Source organism: Oncorhynchus masou, chromosome 21 (genome assembly GCF_036934945.1).
Source record: "Oncorhynchus masou masou isolate Uvic2021 chromosome 21, UVic_Omas_1.1, whole genome shotgun sequence".
Lineage (NCBI taxonomy): Eukaryota > Metazoa > Chordata > Actinopteri > Salmoniformes > Salmonidae > Oncorhynchus > Oncorhynchus masou.
Genome location: NC_088232.1, coordinates 37085077 through 37108128, shown reverse-complemented (window position 1 = coordinate 37108128; position 23052 = coordinate 37085077). Strand labels below are relative to the sequence as shown.

At 42.6% G+C, this 23052-nt stretch overlaps 1 protein-coding gene across 1 annotated transcript; it reads left to right on the top strand.

The window, feature by feature from the left end:
- Window positions 1-273: 273 nt before the first annotated feature.
- On the top strand, window positions 274-18186 carry LOC135508277 (C-1-tetrahydrofolate synthase, cytoplasmic-like). Its single transcript, XM_064928352.1, has 28 exons — window positions 274-542; window positions 4913-4997; window positions 5387-5446; window positions 5745-5798; window positions 5957-6093; window positions 7926-8026; window positions 8133-8269; window positions 8519-8630; window positions 8843-8970; window positions 9654-9751; window positions 9987-10160; window positions 10335-10471; window positions 10592-10638; window positions 10742-10849; window positions 10974-11048; window positions 11150-11252; window positions 11566-11642; window positions 11736-11876; window positions 11994-12062; window positions 12536-12647; window positions 12746-12885; window positions 14196-14237; window positions 16393-16493; window positions 16582-16759; window positions 17130-17237; window positions 17452-17604; window positions 17757-17869; window positions 18002-18186. The coding sequence occupies exons 1-27, from the start codon at window positions 505-507 to the stop codon at window positions 17844-17846; spliced, it is 2805 nt and encodes a 934-aa protein (XP_064784424.1). The 5' UTR covers window positions 274-504; the 3' UTR covers window positions 17847-17869; window positions 18002-18186.
- The last annotated feature ends 4866 nt before the right edge of the window (window positions 18187-23052 follow it).

Here is a 23052-nt window from a genome sequence, read left to right as displayed (position 1 = left end):
TATAAACAGTGGTTGGTTTACGCCCTTCATCTCTTTCTTTTAGCAATTCAATGCTGCCACCTGCTGTCTGAGACATTTTTGCTTTTCATGACATTTTCCTTCCAACATTTTCTGCCTCCTTCTCTTGAGAGGGCGCGCAGGGGTGGAAAGCATATTACGTCTTCTTATTGGTTGTATTGGATTGACATGATTTTGAGACTCGTGATTGGTCAATAATTCCTGCCCTCAACTCAGACTGTCCTCTGACGGGTTGACAGCATTTGATAGCCATACAGATTACTCCACCCAGTACTAGCTACGTCTTTAGTTACGCGTGCTAATATTCTCAGAAGTTTTTAAGGCCATATTGAGGCTTTTTTACAAGCATTATTGATTTGAGCTACTCTGGCACCGTATATAACTTACAATATTATCTCTACCGCCATAAGTAATCAGAATCAACACTCAGAGGGAAGAAGATAACTAGCTAACTGTGTTTAGGGGACGAGCTGGTTTATCCTAACGATGTCAGCACAAATCATTAGTGGAAAAGAAGTTTCAGCGTAAGTGTACATTTTTTAAACTAATCTGTTGGACGTTTTTGTAAATTTGCTCGCTTGCACTTATGGTACAGATATAACAAAGCACCATGTTGATTTTGTGTAAGTTAACGTTATCTATAGGAACATTGCAGGCAGGTTTCGAAGCAGGCAGGTTTCGTCACATATCTAACGTTCTGTTGCAGTCCATAGAAATATAATATGTCTTTGATATTGGGTCAGTGTTTGGATTGTTAACAACCACGTGCATCAAGCATGGTTTGGCAACCTCACATTCTATTCTCAGGATGTTCTGTAGAATCTCATCCCAATATATTGCAAACATCAAACAAAGTTGGATCAGATTCTAAAAAAAAACATAAGAATTCTTATATCTCTCATTCTCATGAAGTTCTAAATGCAACAGTGTCCATTTTGGTGATGTCGCTGTGAACGACCCTCCAACTGGTAATTACTAGTTAGAAAGTCGTCCTATACTGCTGCGTTCATAACCAAGTGGAATGACCAGTGCTGATGTTGTAAATGCCAGTTGGATGCATTCACGTGCTTTGAACTAGTTGAGGAACGTTGATTGGCTAATGGCCAACAAGCTGTCAACCATAAACTCGAAGTACAGCCAGCATTCTTGTAAACCCCATTATATTAGTTTTTAAAATATAAATAATGTTTTGTTCCATTTAACTGCTGGAAATTATGTTATCCATTTTTGATAGATTAGTTTCCCACAAGTAATTACCAGTTGGAGGTGTGTTCAAGTGGAATTTTCCAGTTCTATGTGGTAAATACCACCTTCTCACTTGGTTATGAATGCAGGGTAAGTCTCAGGTAAAGTAGATGTAAACAATATTGCAGTAATTTTTGCAGCTTCACTGGAATATTTTGAAAAAATTCTGGGCAAAATTGGTTTGATTCTCTTTTTTATTAGGGGTGGGTGATATGGCCAAAATATCATGTCACTGTATACAAATAAAACAGATGGATGGTATTTGACGGTATTTTATGTTTTTGATAATAAAAGTTCTACATTTGCTTTAAGAGTAGTGTGTGACGATGGCAACACACACATTCTGATGGATTTCAATGGGTGTTTCTCCATTCGGATTGTTTTTTACTGATCAGTTCAAACTAAAAATATCTTTCAGCATTTTCATTGATTTCTACATTTCCTGCACTCATTTGAGATCATTTTCACACTGCCCAGTAGGGCTGCACAATATGAGCAAACAGTCTAGGATTTATTTTTAACCAAATGATGCAATTGCAATTTCACTTGTGATTTAGAGCAAAACACTTGGGTGAACTGTTGGAATCATGGAAATTGAATGATTTTTCTAAAGTAAGAATATAACACTGGGCACTTTGGATATGGCATTTGACATCACAATGAATGAAAATGCTATGGAGGAGTTATTGTGACAGAGTAGGAACCAAAGGGTTGATAAGTGATTCCTAGGGGACCCTATAATCTTTGGCTACATTGAATGTTTTCTGTTAACTACTTCATTTATATTGAGAAGCAAAGTGAAAACAGCGTTGTTATCATCAACACAGCTGTATGTGATGCATTAACCATACAAACTGAAATAGTCTCTTGTGGTCGAGGAACAACTAATGCGCTCCTTGAGTGACATGGGGCGGGACTAGGTCTGTGGAAAGCAACAGGGAGAAAGAATGAGAACGAAGAGCGACGACTAAAGTAGCGATTTTAAACTATAAAAATGGATGTTGCGCACAACGTATCACATTTAACAAACCAAACATTCAAATACTTTTATAGAAGTAAAAACCCAAACCATTCCATGCATCAATACTGGTATATCGTAAAATATGGTATACCTACTGCCTAGCCCTACATTTTATGGTTGCTACATTATTCCCAACCTTGATACATTATCATGTAATGGAAGGTGGCCTTTGACCAATTATTTTATTCATGTGAATATTGACCTTGAGTGGATGGATAGATTGAACAACACTGATATGCTTTATTAAATTGTATGTAATCCAAGATTTACCTACATTTAATTTCAATTGATTCGTCTAGTAGATTAATTTGTAATGTCCAAAAAATAGAACAAGTAACGGCAAAGTTTCTCATCTGTGCCATATTTGTTTCCCAGCAGTGTTTTCATCAGGGCCAGGTTTCCCAAAGGTATCGTAAGGCTATTTTCATCATAAGATCCTATGGTTCGAACAAATTTAGCCTTAAGATGCTTTTGGGAAACCAGAACTGTTCAAAACTGAAATGGGTCCGAAGTCCAGTTCCACTTGATACTCACCTGACTGACTATGTCGTTTTATCAAGAGTATTTTAGGTGACAACCTGACTTTTGATATCTGAAGGGACTTTTATTCAGCAACTCATGCCTGTCACAAGACTCGATTGCCAGTACCCTCCTAACTGTGTAACTCATACTACCCATTAGTCAATTAGGCCTATTTCAAGCTGAGTGACCTAAAACCACATATTCTTCAACTTACATCCTTTCCTTTAAGCAGTTCAGTTGTGCTGTTCATTATATAATAATTTCAGAGGTAACATTAAAGCAGTACTGTTGTAATCTGTGGACTAGGCTGTTGCAGAGTAGCTGCCAAGGAACTACTACACTGTGGCCTTGATCAGAGTACAACACTTGTCTGATGGCCTTCTATGGCCAGTGTTGACCAATAAAATATTAGATAACTCCCTTCTACTGATACAATATAGACTAGTGTTGACACCACTGTTATCTGCAACATTTATAGAGAACCCGTAGTATTGTCAGGGTTAGAGACCTGAGGGTTGGTGACTGACTGGTTCAGCAAATTGTTAGTTGCTTTAATTGTGTCAGCCTTTTGTATCAATGAGTGAGAGAGAAAGCATAGGGTCCTATATAGTTAGCCTGTGCTTTGTAACAGTTTTGGTTATAAAACAAGTTGAGCCTAGCACAGTGTAAGTTATTTTATATTAATGTTTCACAGTAATAAACAAACTATTAGGCTATAAACAAATGCTCATTAAAATGGTGGATACAAACTGGTGTTAACTGTACTGGCTCCATGGTGGAAAAATATGTGTAAAAAGTATTAGTCCCAGACATCAGTTTCTCTCTGAAGGCAATATTATTCACATGATGCATTGGCATGTGACACTCCTTATTTTATATTGAACGCTGTTGTTTTCAGGGTCAAAGGTCTAGAGAAACTTTCTTTAAAAATGCCAAAATGGTAAAAACACTGTTCTGAGCAGTAGTTGATGTTGAAATGTGTCTGTAGGGCCTACCTTGATTATTGGGTATTCTCAATTGTGTGCAGAATGTGTAAACAAAATCATTGATTTCTCAATAGTAGTTGAAGAAACCAACTTTCAACCTGTCTGCAAGCAAGTCAATCTTGCAGTCATGAGTCAGTTTAAGCACTTGTCAGTCTTTTTGTATATTTTGTATTGCTTGGTCACTGTCAATTAAATTACCTTCCAAGACATCGTTATTTGATCTTGTTGAAGACCAGAGGGTGTTTTAAACACAGAAAAACATATGTATTACCTCACACCAATCTGTTGGAGACTATGATAGGTTGATAAAGCTTTGTCCTTATCTCACACATTTTGCTTTGGTATCTGTTCATCCAACTCTGCACTGTGGTTTTCAGTTGCATCTATGACTGAATCAAGAGGTCTTAATGTGGCGGTCTGCATCCAGACCATGAGAAGTTGCTGAGGACCCTAAAATCCCTCTTAACTCACTCATGTAACTGTTTAGTTGCAATAAAATGCTTAAGATGCTGTGCTGCTGAGATGCCTCTTCCAGATGGCCTTATTTGGGTGGACCGAAGGATTTCCATTGACATAATTTAGTGTAGGGCAATTCCATGGTAACGGAATTACGCTGAGACTCAGATTTTTCACTTTAAATGTATACCAAACAAAAACCATTGATTTCAAAGTTTAACAAACCATAGAACTCTATGCACAAGGACTACTTTGAACATTTAAAAAAACACATTTACAGGAAGAACTGTGCAGATGCATAGTAATGAGTTCTAAAGTTGTTGCGTAGTACATTGCGGTCTCTCCCACGCCAAAATGGCCAACTACACCCAAGATTGCCTGTGGTCTGAGTACCTACATGCCATTAGGGCTCCTTCCCAGCATTGCATTCCTGGGGGTGCTCTCCTCCATACCCCTGTAGTTGTCTCTCAGCTGGTAGTCATGCTGTACCTCACCTCTTGGATGCTCCAAGGTGCCATGTGGACGGTTGAAGGGTGGAGGTCCAAGGCTTCAGAGGTCTCTGGGCACACCACATCCCTGTAGGACATACCAGGTTCTAACCCTGAATAACTGTCCCCCTGCTTTCTCCCTGGGAGATTGACCGCAGCTCCTTTTGTGTCCACAGGCAGGTAAGGGAGAGGCTGAAGAAGGATGTGGCGCAGATGAAGATGCAGGACCCTAATTTTCGACCAGGTCTGGTTGTGTTACAGGTAAGTGCAAGAATATGTTGTAAGGGCTCTAGTTCAAATCTTGATTCTGATTCTTCCCATGTAGAGTATTTTTTTTTCCCCATGGCCCGTTTCCTTAAATGGGCAATGGGTAGGGTTTTGTATCATTTTGAGAGTCACTAATTTGTGCTCCATGCTAAAATGATTTCAGAATATAGCCTTGGGTCATATCTTCCCTCAGTCAGATTCAGAACCACTAGCTCCGAGTGGAGGGGCTAATTCCATTCGTATACTTTGTCTGTTATATGGCGCTAGCTAAAATATGAAACATAATGTATTAATGGTCTAACATTGGTTATTGACTAGTTTGTAAAAGCATTATTGGAACAAACAAAGACTATAGATTTCTTTTTTTGCTGTGCACTTTTCAGGTGGGGGACAGAGATGATTCAAACCTCTACATCAGCATGAAGCTGAAGGCAGCAGCTGAGGTAAATGACAGAATTCCTGATGTGATCGTTCCTGTTTCATACATATTCCAAATTCTTCTCTGTTCAGTTCTTAAATGGATACTTCAGGATTTTGGCAATGGCCCTTTATCTACTTTCCCAGATACCATAGACTTCGAGTCATTGAGCTTACGGTAGTTAGCATTGGCTGGCGAAACTACCTCCTTCGTACTGGATGCAGAGACATAAAAATGGTATCAACAAATTCATCTGACGCTGGGGAAGTAGATAAAATCCCGAAGTATCCCTTTAAACTCTGTTTTTCTTGTGCCTACTGTAGATTGGAATTAATGCCACACACCTGAGGCTCCCCAAGACTGCCACAGAGGATGAGGTGAGGAGGGATTCTGAGGGGGTTAACTTCACAGCTTGCATAGCGTTTCTGCTTGGTGGTCTCTGCAGGCCTCTTTCTGGTACTCTGTTTGTCTGTCATTCTCTCTCTATAGCTTTCTTTCCTTCCCACTCTATTTCACACACCCCATCACTCTGTAGGTGCTGCACAGCATTATGGAGGTGAATGAGAACTCTGCTATCCATGGCCTCATCGTTCAGCTGCCTCTGGACTCCATCCACAAAATAGATACTGAGAAGGTGACCAACGTTGTGGCCCCAGAGAAGGATGTGGATGGGTGAGCCCCGAGATGTGTTTTGTGTGACCAGTTTACAGATTTTCATGTGAATATTCTAAAATCTGCATAAATAAAATATGCACGTTTTCCCACCGGTTCCACCAAACTGACTTGTTGCAGATACAAATCAGTGCAACTTAGTGCACCCAAAATGTACTTTTTCACTTCTGTTTTGTACCGAATAAAAATCTAAAGTTCATTGCGTTTCCATTGCATTTTCAACTCTACCAATATAGTTTTGTCTCAAACTGTTGCGTTAAATAGCAAACGTACATACTCTGGTCTTGGAACGTGCTCTAGCCAACAATTCACAGATACAGTGCAGGTAGGCTAGTCTACATAATGAGATTATTATGGATAAGAGCAGGAATAGTTTTATTTGTCAAACGACAGTCAAGCATCGATCATCATTTTACCACAATCAGAACCTCGATATTTATTGGAAAGGAGCATCAAGATCACTGCACTTTCACCACTCTGTGAAGTTCATCAGAATGTATTTAATCTGTAGCCTAATGAACTGCATGGTTTCCCCAAGTCGTAGTGGGAGGACCACACACCATACCGTCCATTGACTACAAGTTTACTGCGATATGATGGTTTTTATATCAATAGTTGCGCATAATGGAATTTCCACTGCCATTTCTCACTTAATTAATTTTACAGACACAAAAAGATCCCACCATGTCGAACGAACAAATGTATTTATTTTTTATTTATTTCACCTTTATTTAACCAGGTAGGGTAGTTGAGAACAAGTTCTCATTTGCAACTGCGACCTGGCCAAGATAAAGCATAGCAGTGTGAACAGACAACACAGAGTTACACATGGAGTAAGCAATTAACAAGTCAATAACACAGTAGAAAAAAAGGGGAGTCTATATACATTGTGTGCAAAAGACATGAGGAGGTAGGCGAATAATTACAATTTTGCAGATTAGCACTGGAGTGATAAATGATCAGATGGTCATGTACAGGTAGAGATACTGGTGTGCAAAAGAGCAGAAAAGTAAATAAATAAAAACAGTGTGGGGATGAGGTAGGTGAAAATGGGTGGGCTATTTACCAATAGACTATGTACAGCTGCAGCAATCGGTTAGCTGCTCAGATAGCACATGTTTGAAGTTGGTGAGGGAGATAAAAGTCTCCAACTTCAGGGATTTTTGCAATTCGTTCCAGTCACAAATGCACTGTCTGCATTTATAAAATTGTAACGAAACTTCCTGTTTGCATCACAGCTGTTGTAATTAATTTTTTTAATCTTGTATGACTTTACTCACATAAACTGTATGGAAATTTGGTTAGTGAAACCATTTTTGCCACTCTGGAAGTGTTCTAGTTCCATTTGTGTAGTGTAAGCCGTGATTTATATTGTGTTTATTGGACAGTGATGCTGATACAGGCTGTGTGTTTAGAGGATGCAGGCCTTTTGTATTGGTGTTTAGGAAGCTCCATTAATCTCTTGCTCCTCTAATTGACTCTATTGATTCAGATTGTTCTCTGGACTTACTGAGATACCCGTAAAGGAGCTTCTGTACTGCACTTAGCTGGGCCTGTTAAAAAGACAGGGCCTGAATCATAACCAGTGTACTAACGATGACTAACAAAAAAAAATTCTGAGAGTTTTAATCATGCGTAGCTTGTTACGAGACAATGTTGAAAAGGGGAAACGAAATAAGGTTTTCTACGAAATACAATGTACCATCAGAAAGAGTGTGTGTGTGTGTGTGTGTGTGTGTGTATATATAGTACGTGAAAGTATGACTAACTCTTATTGGTTAGAAACTGGATGGCGGATGCTCATAATGAGTGTACTCTCTGTGTGTTCCTAGTCTGACCTGTATAAATGCTGGGAAGCTGTCTCGGGGGGACTTGGGTGACTGTTTCATCCCCTGTACTCCTAACGGCTGCATGGAGCTCATCAGACAGACTGGTGGGTACAGCAGAGAAACTAGTTATGAGCCAATGCTAATGAGCTGAATTACTTAATGTGTAGAAGTGCTCAATTTAATGATTGACACTGCAGTGCATCTGTGCAGGTGTTTCTGTGGCCGGGAAGAGAGCTGTGGTGATTGGCCGCAGTAAGATTGTGGGCGCGCCCATGCATGACCTACTGCTGTGGAACCACGCTACCGTGACAACCTGCCACTCAAAGACTGCTGACCTCGCTGCTGAGGTAACCCAAGCCCAGGACATGTCACATGCTCACTCAGAACATGAAAACACTCTCAACCATATATACAGGCCGTTCCAATCCATATAAACATGTATTACAGGCAACTCATCATGATGATGTATACAGGTAGATGACATGTCACATACAGATCCCACATACCGGAGCACTACTGTTTATTAGATTGACAGACTTGTGCCATGAAGCAAACTAGTATAGTGAGGAGATCCATCCAGTCCCCTCTCTTTCCAGGTGGGCAGAGCAGACATCTTGGTGGTTGGGATTGGGAAAGCAGAGATGGTGAAGGGGGATTGGGTGAAGAAGGGAGCGGTGGTCATCGACTGCGGCATTAATCACATCCCAGGTTAGTATGGTCCCCTCCATTGGATTCCATTTTGACAAGTACTCTTTTATTTTTTTAAATATTTTTTTAGAATAAATGTGAGATAAACATGGAGTGAATCATCAGTTCTCCATGGAGCTGGTACTTCTCTTCATGGGTAACATTTAGGGGCATTGTAGGTAACATTTAGGGGTGCTTGTGTTGACGGCATGGTTCCTTTCTGTGCTCCTCAGATGAGACGCGGCCCAGTGGGAAGCGTGTGGTGGGGGATGTGCACTACTCCTCTGTTAAGGAGCAGGCTGGCTTCATCACTCCAGTACCAGGAGGAGTGGGGCCCATGACTGTGGCCATGCTCATGCAGGTAGTTGGGAACAACTGGGTATTGAACACGGCGGTTGTCTGTATACCTTATAAGTTAGCCTACCAAGCTAAGGCGAGTCCTCAGATCTTAGGCAAGGTTACTCATCACGTGAGTGTAGCTTACCGATCCACCTCCACCACAAAGGCAGTGGCATCCCTACTAGTAATCACACAAACCACACCGCCTCAAATTCATCCTGTGAGAAATTTGTGATGGAGCAGCTCCCTGTCCTGTGACTTCATCAATGCCATTCACTCAACTGTTTACGCAGCATGACATCATGGCAAAGACAGACTGTTAACCTGAATGTGGAGAATTTTGTCTGGTAATCATCTGAGGTAATGGAATTCTAACAACATAAATTCATGGAAAGCAATGTTTTATTCCCTTTTATGGCACTGTGCAATCCACAGTTGCACAGAGCACATTCAGTGAGAATGAATAGCTTTTATCTATAAGGCATAACCATAGAAGCGAATTGTCTTTTGAGTTTGGTACAAATTCCAATCTATACACACATGCGCACTATACTCACGTGTACATGGATTTGGTGTTGTAGAGTAGTTTTTGCTGGATCCCAGGAAGGAGGCAGCAGCTAATTGGGATCCATAATAAATACAATCTAAATGTGTAAACTGAGCTTTTCATTGGCTGTGTGCTTTGTTGTTTCTCTTCATCTCCAGAACACAGTGCTAAGTGCCAAGCGCTTCCTGGAGTCTCACCAGCCAGGCAAGTGGAGCATCACCTACACCAAGCTCATCCTGCAGAAGCCTGTGCCAAGGTTTGTCCCCTCATCCTCTGCATAACTTTCCCTCTGATGTGGAATCACTTTATTTTCTAGTCGTTTAGTAAGTTTTCGTACTTTTCTCAACCTTCCACTAAAGTAGGTGCTCTAGTCTAATTTTGGTTCTCTACTTCATGTTTGAAAGCCCGACATTTGGTCCTCAGGGACTTGCATGACATTTCCTGTCTGCTGTTACTGCTGAATAAATGTGTGACCTGACTGTGGCCCTCAGTGACATTGTGATCTCGCGTTCCTGCGTGCCCAAGCCCATCGACCGACTGGCCACGGAGGTGGGGCTGCTGTCGGACGAGGTGGAGCTCTATGGGAAGACCAAGGCCAAGGTGCAGCTGGACATCATCAGTCGCCTGCGGGCACAGCCTGATGGGAAATACGTGGTGGTCACTGGGTATGCTCTGTACAATAAACTTGTGTTCTTGTTGTGTTGTAGATGTAACATGGAAAATGTGCTCCTTTTTCGACTACAGTGGCCTGGTACAGAACTCTTCATTTATCAAGATTGATTATCTATTATGCTCTCGGAAATGTTTCACACCAGTGTTAATGTTGTCTGTACCTCTAGAATCACCCCCACCCCACTGGGAGAGGGAAAGAGCACCACCACCATAGGACTGGTCCAGGCTCTGGGGGCTCACATGAAGCTCAATGTCTTCGCCTGTGTCCGCCAGCCCTCCCAAGGCCCCACCTTCGGAATCAAAGGTGAGCACTGAGTGATGCTGCCCTTTACTGACTGGTTGGATGCCTTTTGTGGGAAAATGTAAGGCTTTATCAATGCTCAGTTGTTATCAATGCTAAATGCCTGGAATGTTCTATCTACAGGAGGTGCTGCTGGAGGTGGATATTCTCAAGTAATTCCCATGGAGGAGGTACAGCACTGAATGATTTCCATTCTGTTCCAGACATTGATCATTCAGGAAGGTGTTTCGGTATAAAGCTATATTTGACCATATGGTTTAATTATGCTTTCAGTTCAACCTCCACCTCACGGGAGATATCCACGCCATCACAGCTGCCAACAACCTGGTGGCGGCCGCCATAGACGCCCGTCTGTTCCATGAAGCCACCCAAACAGACAAGGTGAACCCTCTCGGTTGCTGACATCTGTTCTTGAGAAAGATTGCACTGCACAAGGTGGTATTCCATGTTTGATTAATGTGTGTGTCTGTCCATTTATCTTTCTCACTCATTCCCTCTCCCACAGGCTTTATATAACCGTCTGGTCCCTCTTAGTGGAGGTCAGAGGACATTCTCCCCCATCCAGATAAACAGACTAAAGGTACAAAATTAATTGTATCCGTGGATGACAATGCCATTATTATCTTGACTGTCTTAAGGAGGGAATTTCTCTACTATTATCTCTGTATGTGATCCCTGTAGAGACTGGGCATTGAGAAGACTGACCCCACCACTCTGACCGAGGAGGAGATAACCCGCTTTGCCCGACTAGACATGGACCCTGACTCCATCACCTGGCACAGAGGTACTGAAGACTACTGGATATGTACCCTGAGTGGCCTGACTTGTGTATAATGTATACTATACTACAGGGCTCTCGAACCCTGGTCCTGGATAGCTACAGTCCTGTATGTTTTCACTCCTACCCTAATCTAGCACACCTGATTGTAATAATTAGCTGGTTGATAAGCTGAACCAGATTAGTTACAACTGGGGTTGGAGTGAAAACATACAGGAGGGTAGCTCTCCAGAAACCGGGTTGGAGATCCCTGCTATACTATGACATGTCAGTGTTGAGATGTAGAACAGTGTTTTAATGGGTCTTTGTGTCATTTCAGTGTTAGACACCAATGATCGTTTCCTGAGGAAGATCACCATTGGCCAATCGCCAACTGAGAAGGGACACACTAGGGAGGTATGTAAAAGTTCATAGTACACATGCTTTTCTTTCATTAGTTAGTCGCCCACTGATACTGCTGTTGACTCTAGTTCTGTCCACCTCCCCCAGGCTCAGTTCAGCATCACTGTGGCCAGTGAGATCATGGCCGTGCTGGCTCTCACCAGCAGCCTGAAGGACATGCGCCAGCGCCTGGCCAAGATGGTGGTGGCAACCAGCCGCAGTGGGCAGCCCATCACCACAGAGGACCTGGTAATTGGCCCTAGTCTCCCCCTCACACTGTCAACCAACACATAGACAGTTGAGGTTTGTGATGAGTGCTTGTTCCTTAAAAGATTCTCACCATTTCATTGTTCCCTCTGTGTGCAGGGTGTGAGTGGAGCCCTGACTGTGCTGATGAGGGATGCCATCAAGCCCAACTTGATGCAGACTCTGGAGGTGGGCGGGACAGGGAGGGGAGGGAGGGAGCTCCTCAGGGTGGAACTGTACTGGCCTGGCAACTGGAGGAGAGGAGAGGGAAGCAAAGCCATGTGGGAAAATGGGTTTCAGATTATTTAATTGGTTAGGGTAGTGTGGATGTGAAGCTTCCTATGTTCTCACGGAGCAGTGATAACACAGTCTGGAGAAGACAGATAGCGTGTGCTTGTGGCTGTTTTTAGTTTAGTTTCTAATCAATCCCCTGTTTCTCTTTGAGAAGTTCTGAGGCAGGATTGGGTACAAAGTAGCTAATCTATTTGTATCATATCAACAGATGTTCCAAAGCCTAGAACTTGCTTAGCTAAGTTTGTTGACTGCAGATTTGTGATTCTGTGTTTGATGTGGTAGACTTGACTTCTGTGAGTCAGAGTGGTGACATTGCCACTGGCTAAGTGTGTTCTGCTGCTGGATGATTGAGAGGAGTTTCTCTACAGGGAACCCCCGTGTTCGTCCACGCCGGACCTTTCGCCAACATCGCCCACGGCAACTCCTCCGTCCTGGCTGATAAGATAGCCCTGAAGCTGGTCGGCCCGGAGGGATTTGTGGGTAAGTGGAGCTGAAACACACAGCCTCTCCCTTGGCAAGAAACAAAACGATGAACACCTCTTGTAATGTGCGTGTTGGTTGTTTCTCTCATGGGACAGTGACTGAGGCTGGGTTCGGCGCTGACATCGGCATGGAGAAATTCTTCAACATCAAATGCCGCTACTCCGGCCTGCGGCCTCACGTGGTGGTTCTGGTGGCCACCGTCCGAGCCCTGAAGATGCATGGAGGTGGGCCAACGGTGAGTGACTGCACACTTTACTGGGGGCCTTTGAAATCTTTCTACCCTTGTTCTAATGGTGGTGCCAATGGGCAGCTTTCAGAAAGACTGCTTCAGAAAAAAACAATTAAAGGGCTGGTTTGCCCCCTCAAAAGAAGAGTAGCGGTTGCTCAGTGTAGTCAATTATAATCATCAGAACAACCTAGAGAATGTTCACATATTAATGTCATATATACCGTTCAAAAGTTGGGTCACTTAAATGTCCTTGTTTTTTTTAAAGAAAAGCACTATTTTTTTTTTTGATCAGAAATACAGTGTAGATGTTGTAAATTACTATTGTAGCTGGAAATATTCCATTTTGCATACAAGGCCAGCATCCCGGAGTCGCCTCTTCACTGTTGACGTTGAGTCTGGTGTTTTGTGTGTACTATTCAATGAAGCTGCCAGTTGAGAACTTGTGAGGTGTCCGTTTCTCAAACTAGACACTCTAATGTACTTGTCCTCTTGCTCAGTTGTGCACCGGGCCTCCCACTCCTCTTTCTATTCTGGTTAGAGCCAGTTTGTGCTGTTCTGTGAAGGGAGTAGTACACCGTTGTACGAGATCTTCAGTTTCTTGGCAATTTCTCTCATGGAATAGCCTTCATTTCTCAGAACAAAAATGGACTTTCGAGTTTCAGAAGAAAGGTCCTTGTTTCTGGCCATTTTGAGCCTGTAATTGAACCCACAAATGCTGATGCTCCAGATACTCAACTAGTCTAAAGAAGGCAAGTTTTATTGCTTCTTTAATCAGAACAACAGTTTTCAGCTGTGCTAACATCATTGCAAAAGGGGTTTCTAATGATTGATTAGCCCTCTAAAATTATAAAACTTGGATTAGCTAACACAACGTGCCATTGGAACACAGGAGTGGTGGTTGCTGATAATGGGCCTATGTAGATATTTATTAAGAATCTGCCGTTTCCAGCTACAATAGTCATTTGCAACATTAACAATGTCTACACTGTATTTCTGATCAATTTGATGTTGTTTGCTTTTATTTCAAAAACAAGGACATTTCTAAGTGACCCTAAACTTTTGAACGGTAGTGTATATATTCTCTCCTATAGAATGTCCTATCCCGCTTCAATCAATGCAGGTGCACTGCTGAGAATGTAATTCCATTTCCCTCTTGGAGGTCACACAGGAAGACCTGTCATTCTGCTGCTTTAGCTCTGTCCCCACAAACACTATGTTTCATGTCCTTGGACAGGGAATAGGGATACGGCCCCTTATTGTTTGTTCTAGGTTAGTCATTTAATAGGTTTTTGACTGATCTTTCTCCTTTGATGCAGGTTACTGCTGGGATGGCCCTGCCCAAAGAATATGTGGAAGAGGTAAGACACTTCTCTGCGCCTCACCCCCACTCTCACTTCAGCCCCAACCCTTTTACACCGCATCACATCAGGGAACGAGCAGCCATCCTAAATGTACCACTTCCCTTTTATGATAATGTTCTGTTAATGGCATATTGCTCATCCTCTGGTTTTAAGTAGAGCTGTGATGGTCATGAAATTGTCAGCCGGACATAGAAATTGATCGTTAATTAACATAAACACATGTAGCATCTGCTGGCTTCCACGCATAACCTGCAGACCTTTAGGAATATCTACATTTTAAAAAGTATAATAAATCCATGTAATATAGCCTACACCAGAGGAACAGTACAGCATAGGTTGTCCTTTTGTTAGGCTGTGATCTGGCTATGCCATAATTCTGAGGGCTACGCTAGTTCATTTAGCAGACAAGATTTGTTTAGAATTCAATGGCATTATTTATAGTAATAGGAAGGATATTTTCTCCGAACAATTTAAGGGAGTGTGCACATGCGGCAATTCTGTGTTGAGTGGTTAATAAAGAAACAGGTACTCCTATGCTTAATTTAGAGTTATTTATGTAACTTTAGTTATAGGCTAGATTTTTAATTAATTCTTAGGCTGCATGATGCGACTAATGATTTGAAAAAAGTTGCATGAAAGGCATGAGCTCTGCTTTGTTTTTTTTGCGCAGGCTGTTCACATTCATCAGTCTCTCATTCACAATTTGACAAGCACTTGATAATGCCTCGAATTTCCCGGCTGCATCCCCTTTGTGTGGCTGTAATGCCCCCTAAAAAAATCAATTCCTTTTGTGGCCGTTGTGCGTTTGGGCTGAATATAATAATTCCATTCTCCCAGCTGCCGAAGCACCTTTCACTCACATAGCTCTCATTCACATGATCAGGCCTTTCTCACAGGCTACAAGTGAAGACAGACACATCCAGGATGCAACTGCGCACGTCCTTATTCAATTCCGAGGTGCATATTGGAAGAACTGTCCACATTTACTTTTCGTCAGCCAACAAGATGAGTAGGCCTAACGAACAGCAAAAGCCCTAGCCTACTATGTCAATCTACTATCCTCCATAGTACAAAAGTTGACTTATTCTGTGTGATTTAAATAAATATTCCAAACATATTTTAGGGCAGTTGTGGGATGTGATAGATCCCGAATTAATACAACCACGAGCATCAAAAAACCTGTTTTTAAGCAATGAGCCTGACTCAATAGATGAGCAGGTTTAGCCTAAAATGTTGAACTATTTGGTTATTTATTCACATAAGTGCAGCAATGCACACACTGCAGTCGGTTGTGGGAATGTTCCATTAGCAGGAAAACACCATTCTCAAAAGTGACCACAAATGCGATTATGCATGTAATGCTTTTATTATTAAAGTGCATTTTTATAGTGAAAATGAACTTCCCCAAACTTGCGTATGTATGTATGTATGTATGTATGTATGCATGTCAGCCAGCTAGCCAGCCAGCCAGGCTTGCTCTACACCCGTTGTAAAGCGGATTAATGTGCCAGGCTCTACACCCGTTGTAAAGCGGATTAATGTGCTTCATTTTAAGAAGTTTTTTGATTACTTTAGTTGTGATATCAACCTTACCAAAACATAAGCCTGTGGGCTAGGCTATATGAGGTGTGCGAATATGATTTGAAAAAGTAGGAGGAGAAAAAAAGCATGTGCTGTTTTCCTTATGATGGGCATCATTCACAAATAATAAGGCTAATATTTTCACACATCACACTATTCTTGATTTAAACTTGTCTTCACATATATTATTTAGTTTGTGAAATTTGATTTAGAATGGACCATTATCATGTGGCTGTAATACAGTCACCGTAAGCGCCCAAGTCGTAAGACTTCATTAGAACGCATCAAGAGCATGTGCATGGTATTTGCTTTGTGTCTTGTGACACAATTCTCATCTGATGCAATTAGTTCATCCATTATGCAGTGCAATTAGGTCCAGTTCACATGCTACCTTGATTTTACATGGACCATTGCCCAATACCTACTGGCTACATGTGATCATTGATGTGAGTAGAAAATAGCTCCACTTAACTCCCTCTCTGGTGTCTCTACAAAGCCAGACTGTACGAGGTATATTATATAATAGCTGTATATAAAAAATAAAAATACACTTTTGTGTGTTTCTGTGTAGAACCTTGAGCTGCTGGAGAAGGGCTGCAGTAACATGAGGAAACAAGTGGAGAATGCCAGGCACTTTGGAGTGCCAGTGGTGGTGGCCGTCAACGCTTTCAAGTAAGTCCTAGTCATGGTGAGCATCTGAAACTATTTTACCCCTCTTGTCCAGTGTTTTGACCTCTGACCTGTGTCTCCCTGACTGCAGGACAGACACTGAATCAGAGCTGGACCTGATCTGCACCCTGGCCAAGGAGGTAGGGGCCTTTGATGCGGTGCGCTGCTCTCACTGGGCTGAAGGGGGTGCTGGTGCCGTGGCCCTCGGACAGGCTGTGCAGAGGGCTTCTGAGGCCCCCAGTGACTTCAAGTTCCTCTATGATGTCGAGGTAAAGCGAGCGTCGGCCTCGGTCAAAGACCTTGTTTTTCACTATATGACATGGATGCATTGATTTCATCCTGCTCAGGAAATCAATTGATGAAATCAATCATTTTTCTTCCATCCATCTCATCAGTCATGTCTGTAGATTAAATAAATTGCTGATTTAGATGAGAGCTAGATGACTGTTTTGATCATAATATTTATACATCAAGTGATTTCCCAGAATAGTATAACTTAATCTTTCTCCTCATGTACTGTTGCAAATGCGTGCATTACATTTAAACATGTTGGAGAATCAGTGTAGATGACCTGAATCAGTTCTATGGTACTCATATGTTGTATGAATGTGTATGTTTGTCTGTCTGAATCGCTTGTAGCTGCCCATTGCGGATAAGATCCGGATCATTGCTCAGAAGATCTATGGGGCTGATGACATAGAGCTGCTGCCAGATGCCCAGCACAAGGTGGAGCTCTACACCAAACAGGTACAATAGCTGTGAGACCAAGGCGTTTAATGGAGACGGTTCTTTGTTTACATGTTTTGTATAAAACCTATTTGTTTGGAGCACACTACTCATTGATTTCTGGAGCACATTTTCAACCTTTACCTTGAAGGTTCAAGAAAACAGTCTGGAGGGTTCACATTTCTATTTGAGGTTTTACTCTCCTTTCAATGAACGCCATATTTGTTTTGTTCAGGGCTTTGGGAATCTGCCCATCTGCATGGCAAAGACCCACCTGTCCCTGTCCCACGAGGCGGATAAGAAGGGCGTGCCCACAGGTTTCGTCCTGCCCATCAGAGACATCCGTGCCAGTGTGGGTGCTGGGTTCCTCTACCCTCTTGTTGGCACGGTAAGAAAGCACTGGCCTGGAGAATAACTATATTTAAAATTATCCATGAGCTCAACAGAAAATCAACTGAATCAATGAAGAGTCAAATCAATCTCTTGATCAGAGGACACAAAGTACTAGTACAGTTTATTCATTTTTTGGCCCCATCCTAGATGCCCACAATTCCAGGGCTGCCCACAAGGCCCTGTTTCTATGACATTGACCTAGACCCTGAGACTGAGCAGGTCAACGGACTCTTCTAAGAGGGGCTCCACCCTTTCTAACGGTAAGGAATCCGCTACATTACAGCTATACAAATTATGCAACAACCCATACAAGCATACAGATATGGTTGATGTCTGTAATGATTCTTGTTATTTTTCTCTCTGTTGTGCGATCTTTATCTTTCCATTAACAGAGGTGATCTGTGGTCTGCAGCCCCCAAAGCAAGGCCAAATGAAATGTGATGGAGTAGTAACTGGAAGCTCTTCTCTCCCTTGTCAATAATGTCCTGTATTTTTCACTGTCGCTGACGTCTGTCAATAATAAATTTTCTCTGCCCATGGTCACTGAAGGGTAAAATAAAGAAACTTAATTAAGAAACGGTTTGTCCTCCTGATATTATTCTGTATTAAATTCTAGATGGGGGGAAATTGCCTCTTTACATTCATTTAAAAATATTCTCCAGTACCTTTTTGTATACTTTTTTGCCAGTAGCTCTGAAATTAGCACTCATTAGACAAAAGCGGTCCCTAAAAAATGTGTACTATCACATATGTGCACCACGTCATTGCCCTCTCATGTCCACTGAGCCATTAGGCCCACCCTGATAACACTGGGCAGGCCTCTTGCTAGCTGTTGCTCAAATGTGAGGGGCTGAAGCTAGAACTCGAATTTCTAGGGTGCTGGCCCACGTGCAGGGAAATATAGGGAAAATGGCGCGGCACAGCTTCCAGAAAAGTTGCTTCCAAACTAGGGATTTCATGGCTAATTGAGTTGAAAGATTCATTTTGCTCTTAGATCATTCATCTATGAACTACACCTTGAGACATACAGCCCAAAGTGGGAGGTTTAAAAAAAGACTTTCTTAATCACCAAAGTACCAGAGCATGTTTTTTAATAATCACCTCTGAACATAAACAAACCTTCCCAGGAGCTACTGTATCAGATCCTTCAGATGTTGTGTTGTCTGATAATACTGTACATGGTAAGGAGACACTGGGGAGAGGGAGACCTCAGATCATGAATCGGGTGGTTATCAGTGTGATTTGTGTGTAAATTAGACTGTCTATTGCCATGAGCTGGTAAAGGACAGTTTGTTTTGAATCCAAAAAAAAAAAAAAAATGTTGAAAATTAGGCAGATCAAATTCTGACATTGCTGCCTTGTAAACAGTTCTGTGACAGTGACTATTCTTGTGGTTTAAAGATTGGTCGTAATAGTGTCTCTTCAAATGTGTTCTTGTTGCCATTCTTTGTTCGGTATTCTAATGTAGAATGACTAATACTGTTAAAGTACTGTACACCAATTGATTCTGTGTAATTTGAGCATGTTACTTAATGACTGACTTTTATATCAGAAAATTATTTCAATGGATAAGGTATTTTTAAATGTCCATAATGACAAATCGAAAACAGGTTTTTAGGATTTTTTGCAAATGTATTAAAGAAAAAAACAAACCTTTAATGATTTGGAAAGGCACACACCTGTCTGTATAAGGTTCTAGAGTTGACAGTGCATGTCAGTAAAAACCAAGCCGTGAGGTTGACGGAATTGTCCACAGCGCTCCGAGACAGTATTGTGTCGAGGCACAGCTCTGGGGAAGGGTACCAAAACATTTCTGCATCATTGAAGGTCCCCAAGAACACAGTGGCCTTATGTGGAAGAAGTTTGGAACCACCAAGACTCTTTCTTAAGAGCTGGCCGCCCGGCCAAATTGAGCAAACGGGAGAAAAGACTTGGTCAGGGAGGTGACCAAGAACCCGATGGTCACTCTGACAGAGCTACAGAGTTCCTCTGTGATGATGGGAGAACCTTCCAGAAGGACAACCGTCTCTGCAGCACTCCACCAATCAGGCCTTTATGGTAGAGTGGCCAGACAGAAGCCACTCCTCAGTAAATGGCACATAGCCCGCTCCTCAGACCATGACTCTCAGACCATGACCTACAAGATTCTCTGGCCTGATGAAACCGAGATTGAACTCTTTGGCCTGAATGCCAAGCGTCACGTCTAGAGGAAACCTGGCACCATCTCTATGATGAAGCATTGTGGTGGCAGCATCATGCTGTGTAGATGTTTTTCAGGGCAGGGACTGGGAGACTAGTCAGGATCGAGGGAAAGATGAACAGAGCAAAGTACAGAGATCCTTAATGAAAACCTGGTCCAGAGTGCTCAGGACCTCAGACTGGGGTGAAGGTTCATCTTCCAACAGGACAAAGATCCTAAGCACACAGCCAAGACAATGTAGGAGTGGCTTTGGGACAATTCTGAATGTCCTTGAGTGGCCTATCCAGAGCCCAGATGGGCTATGTACAGGTGCAGTGATCTGTGAGCTGCACTGACAGCTGGTGCTTAAAGCTAGTGAGGGAGGTAAGTGATTTTTGCAGTTTGTTCCAGTCATTGGCAGCAGAGAACTGGAAGGAGAGGCGGCCAAAGGAAGAGTTGGCTTTGGGGGTGGTCAGTGAGATATACCTTCTGGAGCGCATGCTACGGGTGGGTGCTGCTATGGTGACCAGTGAGCTGAGATAAGGCGGGGCTTTACCTAGCAGATACTTGTAGATGACCTGGAGCCAGTGGGTTCGGCGACGAGTATGAAGCGGGCCTTCCAACGAGTGCATACAGGTCGCAGTGGTGGGTAATATATAGGGCTTTGGTGACAAAACGGATGGCACTGTGATAGACTGCTTCCAGTTTGCTGAGTAGAGTGTTGGAGGCTATTTTGTAAATGACATCGCCGAAGTGGAGGTTCAGTAGGATGGTCAGTTTTACGAGGGTATGTTTGGCAGCATGAGTGAAGGAGGCTTTGTTGCGAAACAGGAAGCCAATTCTATATTTAATTTTGGATTGGAGATGTTTTAATGTGAGCCTGGAAGGAGAGTTTACAGTCTAACCAGACACATAGGTATTTGTAGTTGTCAGAACAGTCCAGAGTAGTGATGCTGGATGGGCGGGGCAGGTGCGGGCAGTGATCGGTTGAAGAGCATGCATTTAGTTTTACTTGCATTTAAGAGCAGTTGGAGGCCACCGAAGGAGAGTTGTATGGCATTGAAGCTCGTCTAGAGGTTAGTTAACAGTCTCCAGAGAAGAGCCAGAGGTATACAGAATGGTGTCTGCATAGAGGTGGATCAGAGAATCACCAGCAGCAAGAGCGACATCATTGATGTATACAGAGAAGAGTCGGCCCAAGAATTGAACCCTGTGACACGATGGCCGGGGTGTTAAGCATGTTACAGTTTAGGTCACCTATCGGAAAGGTGTGCCAAGCTTGTAGCGTCATACCCAAGAAGACTCGAGACTGTAATCGCTGCCAAAGGTGCTTCAACAAAGTACTGAGTAAAGAGTCTGAATACTTATGTAAATGTGTTCTTTCCATTTTTGCTTTGTCATTATGGTGTATTGTGTGTAGATTATATTATGTTGTCAGGGAGGTCAAGGGGCATTGCTCTGAGACATTAACAGTGAATGTGGATGGATGTCACTGAGAGCCATGAAGTTAGAGAACAGTTAGGTCGGAGATACCATAGAAACAAGTAAAGAAACCAAGGCTTACGAAAACCCTGCCCCTATAACTGATAAAATGGAACTGAAAAAATCTCCTGAACATTGACTGAAGCAGGTGGATGAGATGCTGGTAACCCAGTATCCCATAGAGACCTATAGTGGTCCCAGGAATGGTGGGGTGAATCCTTTCTCAGAGGAAGTGGAGGTGCAGAAACTTGGATCCCCAGGGGATCTTTAGTGCAGGATATCGTATTAAAGGTTATTGTCAAACACATTGACTTAAATGCAATTTCCGAGTGAACTAAGTTACCACAGTGAACCAAGAAAAAGAGTGCTGAATATTCAGGTGCAAATTCCAAGATCCAACAACTCTCATTCAGAAGTACCATGACCTTTGTAAATAGTCTGGGTAGCCATTAGATTAGAAGTTCAGGAGTCTTATGGCTTGGGGGGTAGAAGCTGTTTAGAAGCCTCTTGGACCTAGAATTGGTGCTCCAGTACCACTTGTCGTGTGTTAGCGGAGAGAACAGTCTATGACTAAGGTGGCTGGAGTCTTTGACAATTTTTAGGGCCTTCCTCTGTCCTGGATGGCAGGAAGCTTGGCCCCAGTGATGTACTGGGCCATACGCACTACCCATTGTAGTGCTATGTGGTTGGAGGCGAGCAGTTGCCATACCAGGCAGTGACGAAACCTGTCAGGATGCTCTTGATGGTGCAGCTGTAAAGCCCTTTGAGGATATGAGGACCCATGCCAAATATTTTCAGTCTCCTGAGGGGGAATAGGTTTTGTCATACCCTCTTCACAACTGTCTTTGTGTGCATGGACCATGTTAGTTTGTTGGTGATGTGGACACCAAGGAACTTGAAGCTCTCAACCTGCTACACTACAGCCCCTTCGATGAGAATGGGGGTGTGATCGGTCCTCCTTTTCCTGTAGTCCACAATCATCTCCTTTGTCTTAATCACGTTGAGGGAGTGGTTGTTGTCCTGGCACTACATGGCCAGGTCTCTGACCGCCTCCCTATAGGCTGTCTCGTAGGCCTGATCACCGTCAATGACAACTGTTGTCATCTGCAAACTTACTGATGGTGTTGGAGTCGTGCCTGGCAATGCAGTCATGAGTGAACAGGGAGTACAGGAGTGGCCCCTGTGTTGAGGATCAGCGTGACAGATGTGTTGTTACCTACCCTTACCACCTGGGGGCAGCCCGTCAGGAAGTCCAGGATCCAGTTGCAGAGGAATGTGTTTTGTCCAGGATCCTTAGCTTAGTGATAAGCTTTGATATTTGTGAATGTTTTATAAATATTATGATATCATGGATGGATAATATTTGATCAGCTTTTTTTTCTTTTTTTCTGTCATATTGTTTGTATGAAGCAACATCCCAGATTGTGGAAGACATGTTTCCATAGCAATGAGACACTTAAAATGTGATTTAGGTTATTATACTGTACTTTTTCATAGACATGTGCAAGACACTTTTGTCATGTTTTGTTCAACTGAACTAAAATATATACATGTTATCTGTGTACAAACATTACAGGAAATTGGAGGAAATTGGCCCTTTTACTGTGGCTGCATTCCTACGCTGAGACGTTGCTTATGCCTGACAAATCTTACAACGTGTGGATAGGTATTTTAAGTATCGGTTAACCACACACGTTACAGCAATTTGTCAATCGATGACAAAGTCGAAGACGGAGCACACAATTATTATTGCCTTGCCTTATGGTGGTTTCAAGACAACTG